Here is an 18,142-nt window from a genome sequence, read left to right on the forward strand (position 1 = left end):
TCAGTAAGGGATGCAAAACACATGGCTGTGCTTTGTGCTGTTCTTCTACAATGTGAGTAACACAACCACTTTGACATAAAGAAGCCTGCCGTCAGAGGGAGAGAAAACAAAACCCACCTCTGCAGATGATCATATCATAGACAGAAGGCTATTCTTCCATAATGACATGCCAGATAAAAATTGAGCTTCATTCAGTAGTGACAGTGTTTATTCATTCAACCTTTATTTAGCAAGATAGGTTGGGAATTTATTCTATCCTGCAATTTTGTACCACTCTGTGGGAGTTGATAAGAAGATCAAGAAGATGTAACAGAAGCCATTACTGCCTCTGAGGGAGATGCTGCTGTTTTAAATGTCATGTCTGACAAGGGATCTCAGTCTTTATTTAATTATTCATATTGGCTGTGCTAATGTAAATAATACTCAAGGAAAGACCCAGGAGAGGTGTTTGTTTGCTGCACGTGCGGTATGTGTGCATGTGCGTTTCAGCATTTGTATTCATGCGTAAATATAGTTGACAGTGTGCACAGAGCCATAGCTGCATTTCATATTTTGTAAGTATGTCTTCATGAGAGCAGTTTGAATAAGCAGACATCATCGGTGTCTGAGGAAAGAGAGGGGAATGGCAGCCGTCACGATAGGTATTATCGGAGCTCAGGAACAACATTGCTTACCTAATGCCGTGTCCGTCCCTGCTATGTATGTAATGAACAGAAGAAAATAAAGAGCGACAGAGGCGGAGACAGGAAACAGGCAGGGCGGGGTCTCCTCTCTGTGACACTGTCTGTGTGTGTGTGAAGGAGAGGACTTTGTGCAGTCAGGTCAGCTACGCTCTTGTGACAATGCCAGAGGGGGGGGGGGGGGGGGGGGTTGGTGGTGGGTGAGTTTGACGGCAGCAGGCCATGTTGACAGGCTGTCATACCTGCTTTCAGCAGCACTATCTGATCGTTCTGACACAGCTCCATGAAACCGTCGATGCGCTTGGCGAACTCCACCACATACTGAATGGCCTCTGTTATTTTGATAGCACACAGCTGCCACATGACTTCCCGGGGCTAAGAAGAGATAGGACAGAGAATGGGTTATCAGCTTTAAAACAATGGGTTCGATAGCTGCTACTGCCGTGGAGGCCGGCGCAGGCCCGTTTGTGGTCGTGGTACCTTGCTCTGGTAACTCTCGACCTCCTCCTGCAGGAAGGCCTGCCAGGTCATCTGCTGCAGCTCCTCCCTCAGGTACTGGCATGTCTCCATGTGTGACTTGGAGATGTTCTGGGCCAGGTGCTCTGCAATACAAGAAGATCACAGCTGAGATCTGAATGTTACTCACAGGGATATGTGAAAGTGAAGACCTCACTGATGAAATATGCCACAGGAAAAGAAGATTTTACTGAGCTTTCAAAAAGGAGGAGAGGCAGATACGCGTGGGCTTTTTTGACTGGGAAAAGGCTTGTTGATATTTCCTCTTTTACTGCCTGCAGGAAGCTCACAACTTAAGGTTGAGGCACAGCCAATCTAGTTATGACACAAATGCATGGCGAGGAGGAGGGCGCCATGTTACTCACTGAAACAAAGGTCACATTTTCTCTGAGAGAAATATTGAGTGTAAGAATTTAAATGGTTTTGAAAACACATCTGTTAAAAGGAGTTCCTGGGCACAGGGGAGCCTAAAAAAATGATTTCCCCAGACGCCTGCCCTGCTGGATCCTGATTGGCCCTAATTAATGGAAACTAATTACAAAAAAGAGGCTCTTTTAATGAGTGTTGGAGATGAGTCTCCAACCTCCTGCTATTTTAAGCAACCTTTGTGTCGTTTGCCCCACGGTTGAGTTGTTCTCCCCCCCCCCTCCTCCATTTTGCTGTCTCTCCTCTCGTCTCCCCCTGCCTCTCTCCTGCTACTTACCTAGTTCAGCCATGGACACGGTGGGGGAGGTTTCTCCGTTGGTGAAGGAGCAGTAAGGGAAGAAGCCAGAGCCAGGGGCAAAGTCGCAGATGGGCTCCGGCTTGATGCCGTTGATGTCCAGGCCTGACTGGTCAGGAGATGGCTGGATGTCCAGGTAGAAGCTGCTGACCGCCGAGTCTGGTTTGCTGCCGTCAGGGGTGTGACCATCCATGTAGCCGCTGAGGTCGTCATGGAGCTCGGTGAGGCCATTGGCTGAGAGGCCATAGCTAGGTGTGAGCGGCTCCGCCTCTCCGGGCTGTTGTTGGCGGTCACGCTGCTGCTGCTGCTGCAGCCGGTGCTTCTGGACCTCAGCGTACAGGCTGTCTCGCTGCTTCTTTGACATGCGGCCAAACTTCACCGCTGTGATGATAGCAGGACGAAACGTGTGTTACACTCCAGTGAAACATTGCAAACAATCAACCAGAAATATCTGACAATAACTTGTACTCAAAACATTATGAAAGCCCTAGTTAATTAGAGAATGTCTAACTTTCATGTGTTACTTACTTTACTTTATTTACTTTTTATTGTCTTAACATTTTTTTTTATAATAAGTAAAATAATAAGTCTCACCAGTGGGGTGAATTACCAATGCAAACAAACTTAATTCAATAACCTTCTAGATACTAACAAGATATGTTGTACATGTCATGTTTAGAAAATGCCTAAAACAGTGGGATTACTATTAGAACTAATCATATTATTTCACACTATTGGCTAAATTGTGACTTCGATAACAAAAACATAATTCTTGCCGTCAGAAGAAATTGCTTGTTGACAAGAGAAAAGGAATGAATTCGGGATTTATGGGGCACATTAATTCCTTACCTACTATAAATTGTGTACCACATTCAGAGTCAATTCATGCCCTCCCCTGACAAAGTAAAACAACGCTCATGTATGTTGAAGTTGTATGTTACTATGAGACCAAAAGACGCCTGATATTAGCATCAATCTCCACAGTACGAATGTACAGTACAGTAAAAGCGATATACTCTTTCAATAGAAAACACTGATGACAAAAAAGCAAATCTACATTGTTCAGGAGGGATCACTGATGACAGAGATTATTAAACAAATGAACAGCTTCATAAGTGCAGAGGCAGAAGTGGGAAGTGACGAAGTGACGAACAGCTTACCAGCCACTCAAACGTGAGACGGGCTAAGTTGCTGCCTCCTGTTTCAAGGTTTCCAGACTAAACACTGAGAATGTGAATCCTTGGCCAGAGTTCTGGGGGCCTGGCAGTATGTCAGCCGGTCACAGTGTGTGTCTATGTGTGTGTGTGTGTCTATGTGTGTGTGTGTGTGTGTGTGCTTGTCTACGCACAGTGGAAAGCGAGTGGAGCGGCGAGGAGGAGAGTGCGGGCAGATGGGCTCTGGTGTGTTGAGTGAAAGCAAGAGTCACCTTCGTCTGTCCTGAGTGAGTGTGTGTGTGTGTGTGTGTGTGTGTGTGTGTGTGTGTGTGTGTGTGTGTGTGTGTGTGTGTGCATGTGTCTGGCTATGCAAAGGAACTCATAAGCGCTAATGTACTTCTGTGTTCATTCATATTCATGAATATGTATGCATGTGTAACTGAACTTAACAAAGCAGTGTGCATAAAGCTATGCCAGCCTCAGCCATGTCTGTTCAGCTTTTCTCTTGTCGGTGTGAATTCCTGTGTGTGTTTAAAAAAAACAACAAAAAAACATCATAGATCTGCTTTGTTCTGATATCATCTCCTCAGCTCAGCCCAGTCTGGACTGGCCCAGTGTGGACCAGCCTGGCACAGCAGGAGCCCTCCAGCACACATCCCCACCTGTGTGCTCCCATTACAGCATCTCAGCTGCAGCAGCACTAATGACAACCTCTAACAACCTCCTATTTCATCAAACCTAGTTTCTATCACAGCAACAAATTAGTCCCACAGACAAAGCACTCACCTGCTACTGGCAGACACTGAACACAGACTGACGTCTTAGCATGTGTTCACGTCACCATTGTCTTGCGATGTGTCTATTGTGTCTCTTTGAGAATAATGGTCGTCATTATCTGTGTGTGTGTGTGTGTATTTTCTTTGTCTCTAAACCAAAATGTCGGTTTTTGGTAAAATATCAATATAGGGCCAACTAACTACGTAAAAGCAGCTATGAGTTGCAAAAGAGTTACACAGTTAAAAAGTTTCATTTCCTGCCGCAAGAAGATAATGACTAGAAGTTTACACTAAACACTCCTCCAGTCCTCACTGATTCTTTTTGTAATAAATAATGAGCCCCAAATAAACACAACCAATAACTTCATAAAATGACATTAATATTTTGATCCCCTGAGGAAATTCTTTCCTCTCTTGCTCCGCCTTCACAGGGAGGTCAGAGTCCACAACAGCATCCCTGAAGCACTGCTTCAAACACACTTCAGCAGAGCGGATTCTTGCCCACACAGGCGCTTGAACCCAGGCCCTTCACCTCCCCTGATTCACCATGCCCCCCTGCTGAGTCTGCCCACCTCTTCCATCAAGCACTTACCATCTCGTGACATGCCCACTGCCAGGCACTTCTGCAGCCGGCAGTGCTGGCAGCGATTGCGGCTGGTGCGGTCGATCAGGCAGTTCTTCTGACGGGGGCAGGAGTAGGCTGCATTGCTCTGCTGACTCCTCCTGAAGAAGCCCTGTACAGAAGAGGGGCACGGAAGCACTTTGGGTTACTAGATGAACCACCGTGGGAGGAAAAATGTTCTGGGACTGAAGGATCAATTCATGTTTTCATAGTGTTTTAGTGCTGACAAAATTCATTACCGATTGACAGTGATATACTGTATTCCTGGTGGTGATACTTTTATTTTACTGCTGCCAAACAGATTAGATAATACTACTCCCGTTGGCTGTTACATCTGGCATTCATAGAGTGTTTTTTTCACCAGTGTGTACGAGGGTAGTGTGTTTGGGTAGGAATGATAACAGTGGATGGTATTTTTCTTCAGTGGGGCTATTAGTGTTGATTAACGCAGCACTGGCATGTGCAGTGCTAAAGGATTGCGAAAGGATTGCGAATGCACACCGACTGGATTCCTCATCCTTTGACTTAATGAATTGATTCCAGCACATCATTAACATGCCCCACTCTACTGCTCCATACACATATGTCTTAATTAGCTGCTCATTGGCTGTTTAATTACAAGAAAACAGCTGACAGCTGCCAAGTTGCTTTATAATGGAAGCCATTATGGAAACAGGCTATAACTGCCAGTGACAAGCAGCACTCTTTAATAATGCTATGATTTATGGTCCAAACTTTTGTACTCGCACATATCATTAAAGGCCTCTCTGCCTTGGACTAATTAGCAATCATTAAAGATAGATTTCAGCAGTTTATTCTTTAGTGTTTTGATCCTTCCAGCTCCTGTGTGAGGGAGAGTAGCATTGGAAGAACAGGAACCTCTCTCTCTCTCTCTCTCGCTCTCTCTCTCTCTCGCTCTCTCTCTCTCTCTCCACACACACACACACACACACACACACATACACGCACACGCACATAAACGCACACACACACACACAGGAGCAAACAGCAAAGGTGCAGGCTGGCTGAGGAATGCTAATGATGTGCCTGGTGACAAGCACTGGGACAAGAATACACTCTAAGCACAAAATTCCCCTCACTGTGAATGGCTGGTGCATTTGAAACAGTACAAAAGGCGGCTTCAATGGAAGCAACACTGTAGCAAATAGCCAACAATCTGCTACAATTCAAAGCACTCTCCTTTTGATCATTTTATTTCAAGAAGAGCATGTTGCAGCAGAAGCAAAAAAGACATGTCCCTGCAGGGAAAGGCAGAGCAAGGCAGAGGGATGACTTTGTCCTACTAATTGTGCTTTTCTGTGATGTCCTTTGTGGCGCTTGACCACTTTAATGACGATGTTCTTTGTGTTCACACTTCGCAGTCCCTCTCCAAATCATTGTAAAGCTTCAGCAACATTTATAAACGTTTTTCCTAGCAAGCAACTTTCCATACCTTCACAAATTTCCCTGTCTTCCCCCTCTCAGATCTCTCTCTCTCTCTCGCTCTCTCTCACACACACACACACACACACACCCACACACAAACACTACTTCCCATGACACAAACAGCTCCAGTCTCTTGATGCTTACCTTACAGCCTTCACATGTTATCACGCCGTAATGGATGCCTGATGATTTGTCTCCACAGATCTTGCAGGGAATTATTTCGATTTGAGCTGCAGAGAAGAAAAGAAAATGAAAGAAATAATAAATAAATAAAAAAATCAACATTTTGCTGTCACAAGTCACCGTACAACACCCTCGCCATAGATCCATGTTGGTACATGAAAGAGCACTGTGCTTCTAAAAACATCTCATCCGGTGGCTTTTGAATCCTCACTTCCACAGAGCATTAGCTGAATATTTACAGAGTTGGATGTGTGTGTGTGTGTGTGTGTGTGTGTGTGAGAAAGAGGAGGACATTTTAAGTCCTCACAAGCAGCCAATGTAAACAAAGTGTCAAACACAACTTGTACAAGGACAAACCCATCTACCCACGAACCCAAATACAGAACAGTCATATTAATACCAGCCTGGAGCAGTGACAAAGGCTCATTTAGGAGCATGAGGAGACTTCATGAAGCCTCTTAAACTTCTAAATCATAAGAACCTCAGGACTAAATCCACTGAAGCCACAGACTCATAACATGGCCTGTGGTGGACGGAGCGGTGGCAGTGAGTGTGTCCGTCTGTATACGCTACGAGAAAAAGTGTTCAGTGGCCGTGGTGTTGTGCTGTTGACAGGCCTGTGATTCACCCGCCATAGAGGACAAAAGCACACAGAGGACAGGCCTCATCCATCGTTGGCCTTCTCTTCAGGAGCAGACCACAGGGCAACACCACAGAACACACAGACGTCAGAGACACAGAACTCCCAGCTCGTCCCACTGCTCTCAGCTTTATCATTGCAGCCACTGATGCTACATCCCTCTCCACCTCCACCTCCACCTCCCCCCCCCTCTCTCTCCCTCTAGAGATCTCTATCTCACAGCCCTCCTCCACATCTCCAACATCTCAGTCCCACTATCCCAACAGTGCAGTACAGTGCCAGACGAACACCGCTATCTGATCTAAATCGAGGAAAGATCACCGCAGGATATTTTCTCACAATGTAATGGTTTTCTCCAACCAGCCATGTGGCCAACCAATCAGAGCATGCGTAGCTATTGCAACACCAGTCTGTACCAATTAGGGGAGGAATATTATGGTTTTGCCTAAATAAGATGCAATAAAAATGATAACAATTAAAAACATGGCGGTAAATTCGATGTCAAAGTGTTACATCAGCCTCTCCCCTCCAGCCAGGCCTAACTGTCTCTTCACAAGACTAGAAGCTTCAAATATCCCTCGTACACCTTAACAACCGACCTCTTTAAACGAGTTTGATCACATCAAAAGTACTTCTGCTGAAGTTCAATCCAAAGATCCCTGCCCATTTTAATCATCTGCCTAGGAGCTTGTAACGTGTCATGTGGATAATGTCCTTGTCCCCGAGGCATGCCCGGGAGAGGCCCTTAACACAGAGCCTCTAATCCACTAACCCCGGAGCCACACTCTATTCATCCAGGAGTCTGTGTCTGTTCTCCTCGCGCTGCTGGAGTCAACAAGACCGGCCATGTTTACATGGAATTAGCCTACATTTTAGTAAAATGAACAAAAGGGAGTGGTGGAACATGCACAATTAATTCTCCTCCAGACGACACCTCCTGCGATTTGTGATTCTCACGTACAATAGAGGGCACTGCACCTCGTCGGCCCGGATTAGAGCGAAATCCAGGCAGGAGGCGGGCTTCCACAACCTAACGGAGAGGGTTAATTTATAATTAATCTTTTCCTTACTGTGCACAGTTGCTTGTTATTTCGGTTCGGTCTATCTCTGTATGGGTGCACTCTATTGTTTGTTTTTGTGTTCTCCCTGCATGAGCATTAGCAGTGCAGTGTGTTTCGACTCCTTTCGCGTTTTCAGCCTCATTACTTAGATCATTTGTTCTGACATGCACTCAAAACAACTGAAGCGTGCCGTAATTATGACTAGTTGTGGTTGTATTGAGCTAAAGGTTGTAGTGACAGGCCCCAGCCATTGGGTGGCAGTGCAGGGCCGTGGCTATGGTTGTCTTGCCAAGGTAAGCCAAGCTTCTTCCACCCACCCTATCCAGCCCACAGGCTTTTGGCTCTGAGCTCCAGCCTCTGATAGCTCCAGGCTTAGGCTGCTGCTAGCATCCCCCACCCCCACAGCATTGCTGTGAGATGCCTTCATCTCTCCTGAAGAAGCGGAGCTGGCTAGGCGCTCGCTCAGGCCTGACAGAGGCTGTGCCACATCAGGTGAAAGCAGTGGGAGTAGCGACACGAGGGTGCCAGGCCGGGCAGGGCATACACATCCACGAGCATGCCTCACAAAGCCCTATCTGCAGCAGGAAGACCCTGAGTGCACACAGCCTCACCAGCTAACACCCTCTCACTCCACCACTGCACAAGCCCCTGAATGCTCAGTGCACTCAACAGTAAAAAGGGTTTGTCTCTGGACCGGCTGAGGCAGACTCTGTCGTTTCTTGTATGAGAGAAGACCTCAGTCTGAACACAGAGTCATTTCCACACTAGGATAAGCTGCTTTCAAAAAGATGTGGAGAGAGGGGCCAAGGAGGATAAATACCCAGCAATGACACAATGGAGATCAAATACACCATGAAGTCACCTACTTCATCAGCCCGAGTCAAGATTTGTATGTCTGTGACTGTGCAAGTTGTCCTCTTGTGTGACTGCTCATGGGGCCTCTAAGCTACACTTTAGACACTGAGGATGATTTAAACTGAATTCACACAGGAGACTCAGTCAAACAAAAAGGCATGCGCTCATAAGCACTCCCAATCTGGCAGTCAATATCTATTGACATGAGCTGCGGTGTTAACTGCCTCTTGGTGTGAAACAGGCAGCTGCTGGCTCGCTTGAGCTTGACCAGCGCAGTGCCACTGATCCCATTCACTGCGCCCGCCTGCCTTCCTGCCCGCCTTCCTGCCTGCCTGCACGCTTCCCTGCCAGCCAGCACTGCCTGCACTGTTTACGACATCAAAGCCAGGCACAGTTAGACGGGCAGCCATGCTAAAGCCCATCCCAGCAGCCCGACGCTCCTCACAGCACTGAGATGGCCTCTGCATGCAAGCCACTTCAAAGACACCTGCTGAGACGCCAAGATGTATGTGTGAATCACACTGCAGCACAATCACACCACAGCATAATCATAAGGGCCGGACGGCGGCTCAAGACTGATTTCCTGTATGCAGCGGTGCAGCCTGGCGTGGGTGTCTTGGACAATGAGCACGGCAGAGAGAGGAGACAGTCAAGCCGAATGCTAAAGCTTGTTCTTTGTCTGCCTGTGGTCGAGCAGTTCAAGGACACTGATTCACCACACTAGCAGGCCCTTTGAGGGGCTGACGTGTCACTCAGAGCACATGCACAATAGGGCAGCCAGGCCTCTGCATGTTCACCCAGTGCCCTTCACTGTCTTCTCCACTGCCCTGAGTTCAACCCACTGCTACAACTACACTGCATTATCAAAGACCTGGAGACTGACAGTCAAATGTGAACACCCACATCAATTTGCCAAACATACCAACAGCTTACTGGGGTCCTGTCATAGTTTATATTGGTATAAGCATCAGATAGATACGGCATGCTGGTAAAAAAAACAAAAATAAAAACAGAATATCGTACAGGCTTGTGCAAACATGGAAAATCACCAGTCAAAATCTCCTGACTGTTTCCACTGAACCCTTGGACTACTGACATAACATCGAAGGATTAAGATTATCCCTTACATTACAGACCCATGCCCAGGCCACCGTCATAATGCTGAGAGCTTAACCCATTACTCGATTGAACCAATAAATCATTTTCTCATGGCCTGATGATTCAGGATAGACGTGTACAATAAACGAGGTCTGAGATCGGGGGCGTCTGTATTCTCTTCTGTCTATGCAGAGCCCTTGTTTTTTTCCATTGGCTCATTTACAACACACATCGTTCTGAACGAAAGCATGTGAAGCGGTTGAAAAAACAACGAGACATTTGCCTCTCCGCGCTTGGTGGTGTGTGAGTAAGTGAGTGTGTATTTGTGTGCGTCGGCCGTGTTGTGTTGACAGCTGTCAATGGCAGAGTGACGCAAGCCAGCGGGCTCATGTCAGAGATTATGTAAGGAATTGAACAGGGCCCAGCGTTATGAGCAGATTAACAATTCTTCTCCTATCAGACAAACTGTGTTCATGCAGCCTCCGTTTAGAATATTTTTGCAACAAAACCAAAGGACATTCAGCACAAAAATGTACACATGGTCAACATACAAACACCGGAGGCACTGAACCGGCAGGCAAATGTTCCTCCATCATTATGTGCAGCTCTTCATTTTGTGGAGATCAGCTGTTGGTTGATAAAGAGTCTTCTTTAAACAGTTACCCACGACAGTCAGATCTAGCTGTGGCGAGACGACAGCCCAACAAGAGCTGGAATCAGAATTCTGCCTCATTTCATCAATACCGGGGCTCTGTTGTCATGTGAAGTTGCACAACACAATACTTTTTTTTATTCCCATTTAAGCAGCAGAAGAAATGTTATTTGAATGTCAGCGGCAAAGGACAGTTGTGGCACGGAACACAGGCTGACTAGTATGAATGTGTTATTTGTTTAGGGATCGGAGGCTGTTGGCATGTTACCATAGAGCTGTTGGCATTTACAGGTTTGTAGCACAAAGAAAACACACGGCGCTTGTACCAAAACTGTGTATCATCACTTTAAACAGCTTCCATTCAACCTATGAACACGCCAAAGTCGTCAAAAAATATTCTGACCAGAGGGATTAGAGCAAGGAAAGACGTAATTGACACATTGTGATGTCTCCATGCTGCGTCTTGCTAATTCCCCCCCAATCATTTAGCTGCCTAAGCTTTGATCCCCCTTCACGAGAGACCGGCTATATATTTGAAGAGATATTTCTGTTTCAAAAGATGGGCTCTTTCAGTCTTTCCCTACTATTCCTTCATAGCAGTGCAGTGACTCTGCTAAAGCTCAGGTCTGGACCATTGCCCTTGGCTGCTTTTTGGATGAACTCAAGCGTGCATCTCTGTGTTTGTTTGTGTGTGAGGCCTATTAATATTTCAACATTGCCCAACTTCAGTTGCCTGTACAACACAGCAGTGCGTCTCTCTTCATGTCTCTCCCTGTATTTACTTGACTGTTTTATTGAAGTGCATTCTGACACCCTCTATGAGGGGGAGCAGGAGAAGGGAAGATGTATTCCCAAACCGCAGCACAAGACATCTCTCTCCATGTCTCTGTCTCCACCGGCGTAACAGTAATTTGGGCACTAATTTATGTGTTGTTGTGGCAAAGATTGACGAGCTTCTTGACTGGGAGTCTGCGCGCCTGCACTCTAGGGGAAACAACAAAAGCCTGGGTTTACCGAGCAGACGAGCACCATGAAGGGTAGCGTGTTTGCGGCGTTCCTCTCCCCTCCCTTGTCTGCCCCACCTGAGCTCAAATCTCTCTCCCCATCACTCCTTACCTCCCTCTATCTATCTCCCCCCCCACCTATTCCCTGCTTGTCTGTGACTGCAGTGACAAGCAAGCAAAGTTGTGCTGGGAACCGGAGAGCACGCCCCCTCTGTGTGTGCGAGCTTGTGCGTGCGGGCGTACATGTGTGCCAGGGGGGGGGGGGGAAGACTCACACTGTTTACTCTGATGGCAGTATACAATCTGTAGACAGCACTCACTTATGCATTCGATCAGCCCCTAGTTCGTCAGAGAGAGTCATGAGAGCTGAATATAAAAAAATCTGTGTTGCAAATATTTACATGCTTTGTCTAACTATTTCGATCATTTGGTTTGGGCCCTTTATACATTTAAATGTGATACATCCTCTATTATAATGACGTACATTTTGAAGGGAAACATACCTTTTTACAAGTCTGAGTCAGAGTTGCTTGTGTATTGTTTGCTTTACTCATGCATTGTGCAGCAAGGCATTGGGATGCACCGAAACTCAAAATCACTGAGGCTGAAATCACACAGGACCGACTGATTGACCGGTGCAGGAGCTGCTGTCTGAATTCTAAGATTCAGCGGAGGATCGTGTGAATGCTTCTGAACCTTTAGTGTGACCACTTGACCTAAGCAGGCAACGGTTAAAGCCTCGATTGTGGTACATTTCCTTAGCTAAGCGCCTCTCAGCTCTTCATCTCCCTGCAGGGACAGCAGCCTAGTAGGCTCCTTTAGAAAAACACAGGAATATATAAATAATGAATCCACCAAAACATCCACTGCAATTACACGCAGAAACCTTTACATAACAACAAAGAGCCTTGTTCAGTTGCACCAGGGAATTTGCCACTGCCACACTGTACAACTTCCTTCCTCCTATAATTGCTGTATTAGGATGCATTTCTGGAAGACAACTAGGATTCTGCGGTGGGTTTTTGAATCGGATTTTTCTACTGTTCCACACAAAGAAATCAAAACTTACAGGGGTGACTGAGTATATATGAGCAATTTTCATGTGCATTTTAGACACATGCAAAGTCTATCTGTGGGTGCTTCAGTTATGGTAGATAGTGGGGGAGAGAGTAGCGGGGGTGTGGGGGGGGGGGGGGGGGGGGAGAGAAGGGAGGCTGGAGGTCCCATCTCATGCTGGTGCTCAGGGTCAGTGGGTCAGAGGCACGCAGCCAGAACACACATGGAGAGCAGGCTGAATAGTTCAGCTGACAGTAATTGTCCCTCTGTGGTCTCCTTAGGAAAACATGTTTCCAGACAATGCAGACCGGCTGCATGGGCCAGATAGTAATCATGATCTTGATTTGCTCCATCGAAGAGGGAAGCTCAGCATAAGCCTGCAGTTATGGAGCGAGTCAGTATTTCCATTGGAGCTGACATCAGCTGAAGCCAGCCCTGGGCAGGCACGCAGCACATGCATTAATAGATCAAGAGATGAGCTTCATTCCAAAACATTTGAAAACAATTTGAGGGGCGTAAAAAATCAAATCATGTAATAGCTCTACAAATGAGAAAATAAGGAGGTCCACAGTGTAAAGTATGTGTCAATGAAAAATGATCCTTTAAAAATTGTGATGGTTAAATTGTTCCTATACTACGGGAATTAGCATTGAGAGTATACTATACTGCAGGTAACATTATAACAATACAGATGCCTTAAGCTACGTCTTTAGTTAGCTCGTTGTCGCCTGCAGCCTGTTAATGTTTTATCTCTCAGTCACCCTGAATTGCTACATCAGATTGTGGAGGGAAACTTGGAAGCTTTTAACTCCTATGCACATGTATCATTCAAATGTATTGTAATCTCAAAAATTTAAAAGTCAGTCTCCAAAACTGTGAACAGGTCTGTCTACCGTTAATGGAATCAGGAACGTCACCGTCTACGAGTTTCATGAACGATGCACACAGCAGCGCGGTTACTCGATAGTTTTTTTACGGCTGAGCTGATGAACACTTTTTACAGCACCACTGACATTCTGCTTGAAGGTCTTCGGTTTTCATCAGCCACAAAAAGAGCAGGCAAGGACAGGGAAGATGAATGACATCAATGGCCAGCCGATACTACCAGGGACGTGTGATTGAGACAAATGAGCCTTGTTACATTCGCTCGTGATACTGAATCCTGCTGCTCAAAGATCCAGAGTTTGATAGAGCTGAAACTAGAAGCACCCAACCTTTCTACAGATCACCGGAGTCATGGGGACCAAGGAGAAGAACTCTCTCAAAGAGCCTGCTTCACTGGGCTCTTTCTGTTTTTACCTGGACCACTTTTGTTTTGTCCTTATGAGCATGCATGCACACACACGCTCATGCTCACGCGCACACACACACACACACACACACACACACACACACACACACACACACACACACACACGCACACACAATTCAAATATTTTCTAGGCCCTTTCTTCCAGGTGCAGAGAGGAAATTAAAGTGAGACAGAGCAATTATCTAATCCATATACAGCGCCCTTGGCTAATAATAAGTGACTGTGAACACTTCCATCATGCATCATTTATCCGCAATGCTACTAAATGATTAAACTGAAATGCTATGATTGCAAACCATGTAAAATATTTACTTGTGATGAAATTTGCAACACACTTTAAAAATCAATCAGTTTATTTCATTTTGCCCGTGGCAGTATCAGTAGACTGAGGCATTGATGGTCAATGGCTTGCTTAAGTGTCTTGTCACTTGTGTTTTGTGGCTTTATTAGTAACCGTATACATAAGTGGCCATCGAGTGATTATAGCGATTAGCTGCTCCTTAATGCTCATTCTCCTTGCCGTTCAAATTACCGTTTAAATTGTCACCGAGCTTAAAAGAAGGCCATGTATGTTACTGTCTAAAACGTTGCCTGTTTTTTTTTTTTACAAATTTACATTGAATGCAAAAATAAGCACAAATTCTGCTCCCACTGTGTAGGAGGTGCTGAGTAACTCCACTGTCTTCCTCCCTCTCCTATAGTTGTAGCAGACCGTATGAAAGGCATTCCTCGACGACAGGGGTGCACGAGGAGTGTCTACTGCCACACAGAGTTCACAGACTGCTTACAGCGTGTGAGGCACATTCCCCCTGCACTGCTGTTTTCATAGTCCGACAAACACTGGCCTGGTTTTGTTTAACATGGCAGGATTAAGCAGCCATGCACAAAGCATGCTTCCCTCCATGCACGCTTTTGCTTACAGTGGAAGGCCCGAGCGCTCGCTGCTACCTTTTGGTACACCGGCTTCCCTGAGTGCCGGTGAATGTGCCACGGTGCTCTAATCCCGGTATAACAATCGGCTCTTCAGCCCTTTCTGCAGCCATTGCGAAGGCTCTTGGAGTCAGCTGACAGCCAGTACATCCCTCTCTCCTTTGCTGCTGCCTCACAACAGTCAGGAGTTGTCTGTGCTTTGTTGCTTCATTAACAACAGGAAGCTGTCAATATTTTCCACATGAGAGTGGGTATTTTGCAGTGCTGCAGAAAGAGGGAACTTCTAAGCCAGAGCAGGATATAGGGTGCTCCACAGTTCTTCAGCTCCTCACTTCTTCCTGCTAACCAAGGCCGCTGCACAGCATGTCTGGCCCTCAGCGCCTGTCATAGCGCACATGTCAGTCTGAGTCCATAATGAAGACAGCAGGGTCGGAAGAAAGATCCCAGTGCAGTTCTGATTAATTTGTCAACCTGTTCCTCATTATGAGATCTAAAACAATAGCGTCTTTGACTTGTGAAAAAGACAGTCAAGTAGACCTCTAGGAGGACATTAGAAGTGTGTATAGCAATAAATCACAACCACAACAGACCGAACAAGGCCATTAAAATGACATTAGGAGCACGGACCGTCCTCTCATCCCTGTCATCTCTGGTCTACGACTATGAGACGAGCTGCTTGGTGGGGAGGAGGAAGTAGTGGACGACTGGGAGAGATAGACAGGGAGAAAGAAAAAAGAGAGAGAGTGGAGTGCAGTCCACTGGTCCAGGGCAGGGGAGCGTGGGACGTTCAGATGAAGTGGGAGGCCCCTCTCCAGGAGGTTGCTCCTCAGCATGAAGGCAGAGGCAGCACCCCGCCTAATGAGGGGTGAAGTGGAGCCCCCTGTGGGACCCCCTCAGGCACATTCATTAGGAGATGAAAAAGCGTTTCCTCCGGCAGAGCAAGTGCCTGCCTCGGCTCGGACATGTTTAATTTAGGGCAATATGAAAACACAAGGCCACACTGGCCAGGTCCGCCATCGTGGGTCAGGGGACCCAACAACACACGGAGCCAGAGAGCCAGAGCTTGACTAAATGACTGTGTGCAGAATTGAATTATGTACTTTTTTTTTTTTTTCTTGGCAAGGTTTAGGTTTTGAAACACACTTTTATTCTTACAATATTCAGATTATTGAAAGGTCAAGTGCACTGATACTTCCAACTATGAGTAAACAGTCTGTTGTAGAGAAGCTATTATAGAGAAAATGTGCAGCTTATCACAAGTTTTATTCCCTTCAATGCATTGCATTTTGTTGCATCTTTATGGCTCCAGGCAAAAATAATAGATTCATTTAGCCAGTGGTGGTTTGTGGAAGGGAACCAAGGATTATGGTAATGCAGCACAGAACGCTGCAAGAAAAATACAGTGAAAGAGAAGTTGCTGCAGTAAGAGACACAGGAAGAATATCCGAGAGGTTAATTCATATGATTGCACAAATCAGCATTCACAAATGCATCTTGAAAATCTCATATCGCACAAGGTATGCTGTTTGTAAAGACAATAGAAGAGACAGTGCTTCTTTCCTTTCACTGTATAAAGAAGGGCATTACAGGGTATCAATCTATGGTGATTCAAATACATCCGTCCGCTTATCACAGTCGCTTATTCTTTTTCCTGATGAATCCTCACATTTATTAAGGCTGTCTTCTTGCCTTGTTAGATATGTATAACCAATCTCCTGTAATTAGCAACTGCTAACCTTTGGGGGTGCTAATCCTCCATGAATTGTGGATTTGTACATCAAAGCCCACACTTATATAGCTGGTGCTTGAAATTACACTAGATTTGAAACCTGCAATTATTTGTATAGCATGGATGCAAACAGTCTCCTCTTTTATGTCTCAGAGAATCCCGTGGGTTTGCATTAAAGAATCCTTAATCCACTCCAGTGGAATCCAAATATAGAGTTAACACACTGGCTCCCTAAAAATGTAGATGCAAGTGCCTCCTGTGCACGTAAAGTGGAGAAAGCCTCTCTCTCTCTCTCTCTCTCTCTCTTATTTAGATTCGATTTCTTCAGTGGCTTAGATGCATCACATAAGAAGCAAGGAGGATTGCCCAGGGGTATAACACAACCACACTTCAATAACGGAGCATGCAACACTTGTACTTGTGATCTTGGCCTTTTCACAAGCAATAATTGAAAGTTGATTAGATAATCAATGGTCTTGGCCCGTTTGTTAAATGTAATCATATGACCAGGGCTCCGTCGACAGGGTGAATGCCCAGCTGTTTAGAGTCAGCTGCAATTTGTACTCTCTCCCATTCAAGGCCAGACTAAATCCATTGTACAAGGAGGGAGAGATTATAGAGAGGGAAAACAACTGAGATAGCTTCCCACACACACACACACACACACACACACACACACAAACTTGATGCTTTTGCAGGGAGGATGCCTGAAGCATTTATTTTCTTTAATGAGAGACAAGAGTCTCACATGTGTCAGTGATGCACCGCATGGGAACAATAGGGTGGGCTTTAATTCCATCAATCTACTGCATTTATCCTTGTATCACATCAATACCTGTCAGTTAAGCAGGATGAGATAAATCATGTCAAGCAGACTGAGTCAGGGCCACACTGAGCTCAGTAAATATGCAGACTTAAAACTCATCTTAAAACTCGGAGGGGGGGGGGGAATGCGGTTCCACACAGTCGGTGACAAATTTAGAGCATGGGTCTTAAGCAAGGAAATACAAGAGATTACCTTGTGAGACAACATGACACAAAGATCATCCTGTCTGCACTTACTAGTAAGTGATTAAATAGCTATGAATTAACAATGACGTTGTTAGGTATTTAGAGGAAACGCTACACCTCTGCTGTCACCTAAGCCTCCCATGGAAATCTCTTTACTTACCTTACTGTAACAAGGATCCCCCAGTCACACTTCTTTTACCATCTTAAATGGGAACCGACACCCCACCTTCCGACACCTGACATAAAATGCATGCATAAAGCCCAGGCGAGGTGCTATCGAATGACATGGAAAACTTGACTGTGACAAACAGAATGGAGATTCATAAAGCTGATCGTTGTGTGGATCTGAGAAATACAAGGCAGCGGGATTTTGAAAAGTCCTCCCAACGTATGTGCAATAACAGCAGATTTATCGTCAGATAAAAAAAACACACATATAAAACACTTCAAGGATTGGCTTTGAGCGACAGCAATAACCCTGCAGGCGGCCAAATTATGATTTATGTACTTTGGCTTGAGAGTGCATGGGGCAGTAATGTACATGTCTATGGTAGCCAGGCTTCTCACTGTAGCATAGGAGCGACTCGGAGAGAATACATTTGGTGTAAAATTGCTTCATCTGTTTACAATTCCATTTGGAGTTCATGAGAAAGACAGGCAAACACAGTCTGATATATTGCCCCTGTGTCACGGCAT

At 45.7% G+C, this 18,142-nt stretch overlaps 1 protein-coding gene across 1 annotated transcript in view; it reads right to left on the reverse strand.

The window, feature by feature from the left end:
• The window catches only part of roraa (RAR-related orphan receptor A, paralog a), a 43,642-nt gene that overhangs the window by 8,603 nt on the left and 16,897 nt on the right, over positions 1-18,142 (reverse strand). Inside the window, exons 2-6 of the mRNA XM_079274275.1 lie at positions 6,060-6,145; positions 4,440-4,581; positions 1,900-2,298; positions 1,161-1,282; positions 923-1,055 (exon numbers count right to left, since the gene is read on the reverse strand). Coding sequence (XP_079130401.1) covers positions 923-1,055; positions 1,161-1,282; positions 1,900-2,298; positions 4,440-4,581; positions 6,060-6,145 — 882 coding nt within the window. The remainder of the gene's footprint in view (positions 1-922; positions 1,056-1,160; positions 1,283-1,899; positions 2,299-4,439; positions 4,582-6,059; positions 6,146-18,142) is intronic.

This window comes from Melanostigma gelatinosum, assembly GCF_949748355.1.
Source record: "Melanostigma gelatinosum genome assembly, chromosome: 1".
Lineage (NCBI taxonomy): Eukaryota > Metazoa > Chordata > Actinopteri > Perciformes > Zoarcidae > Melanostigma > Melanostigma gelatinosum.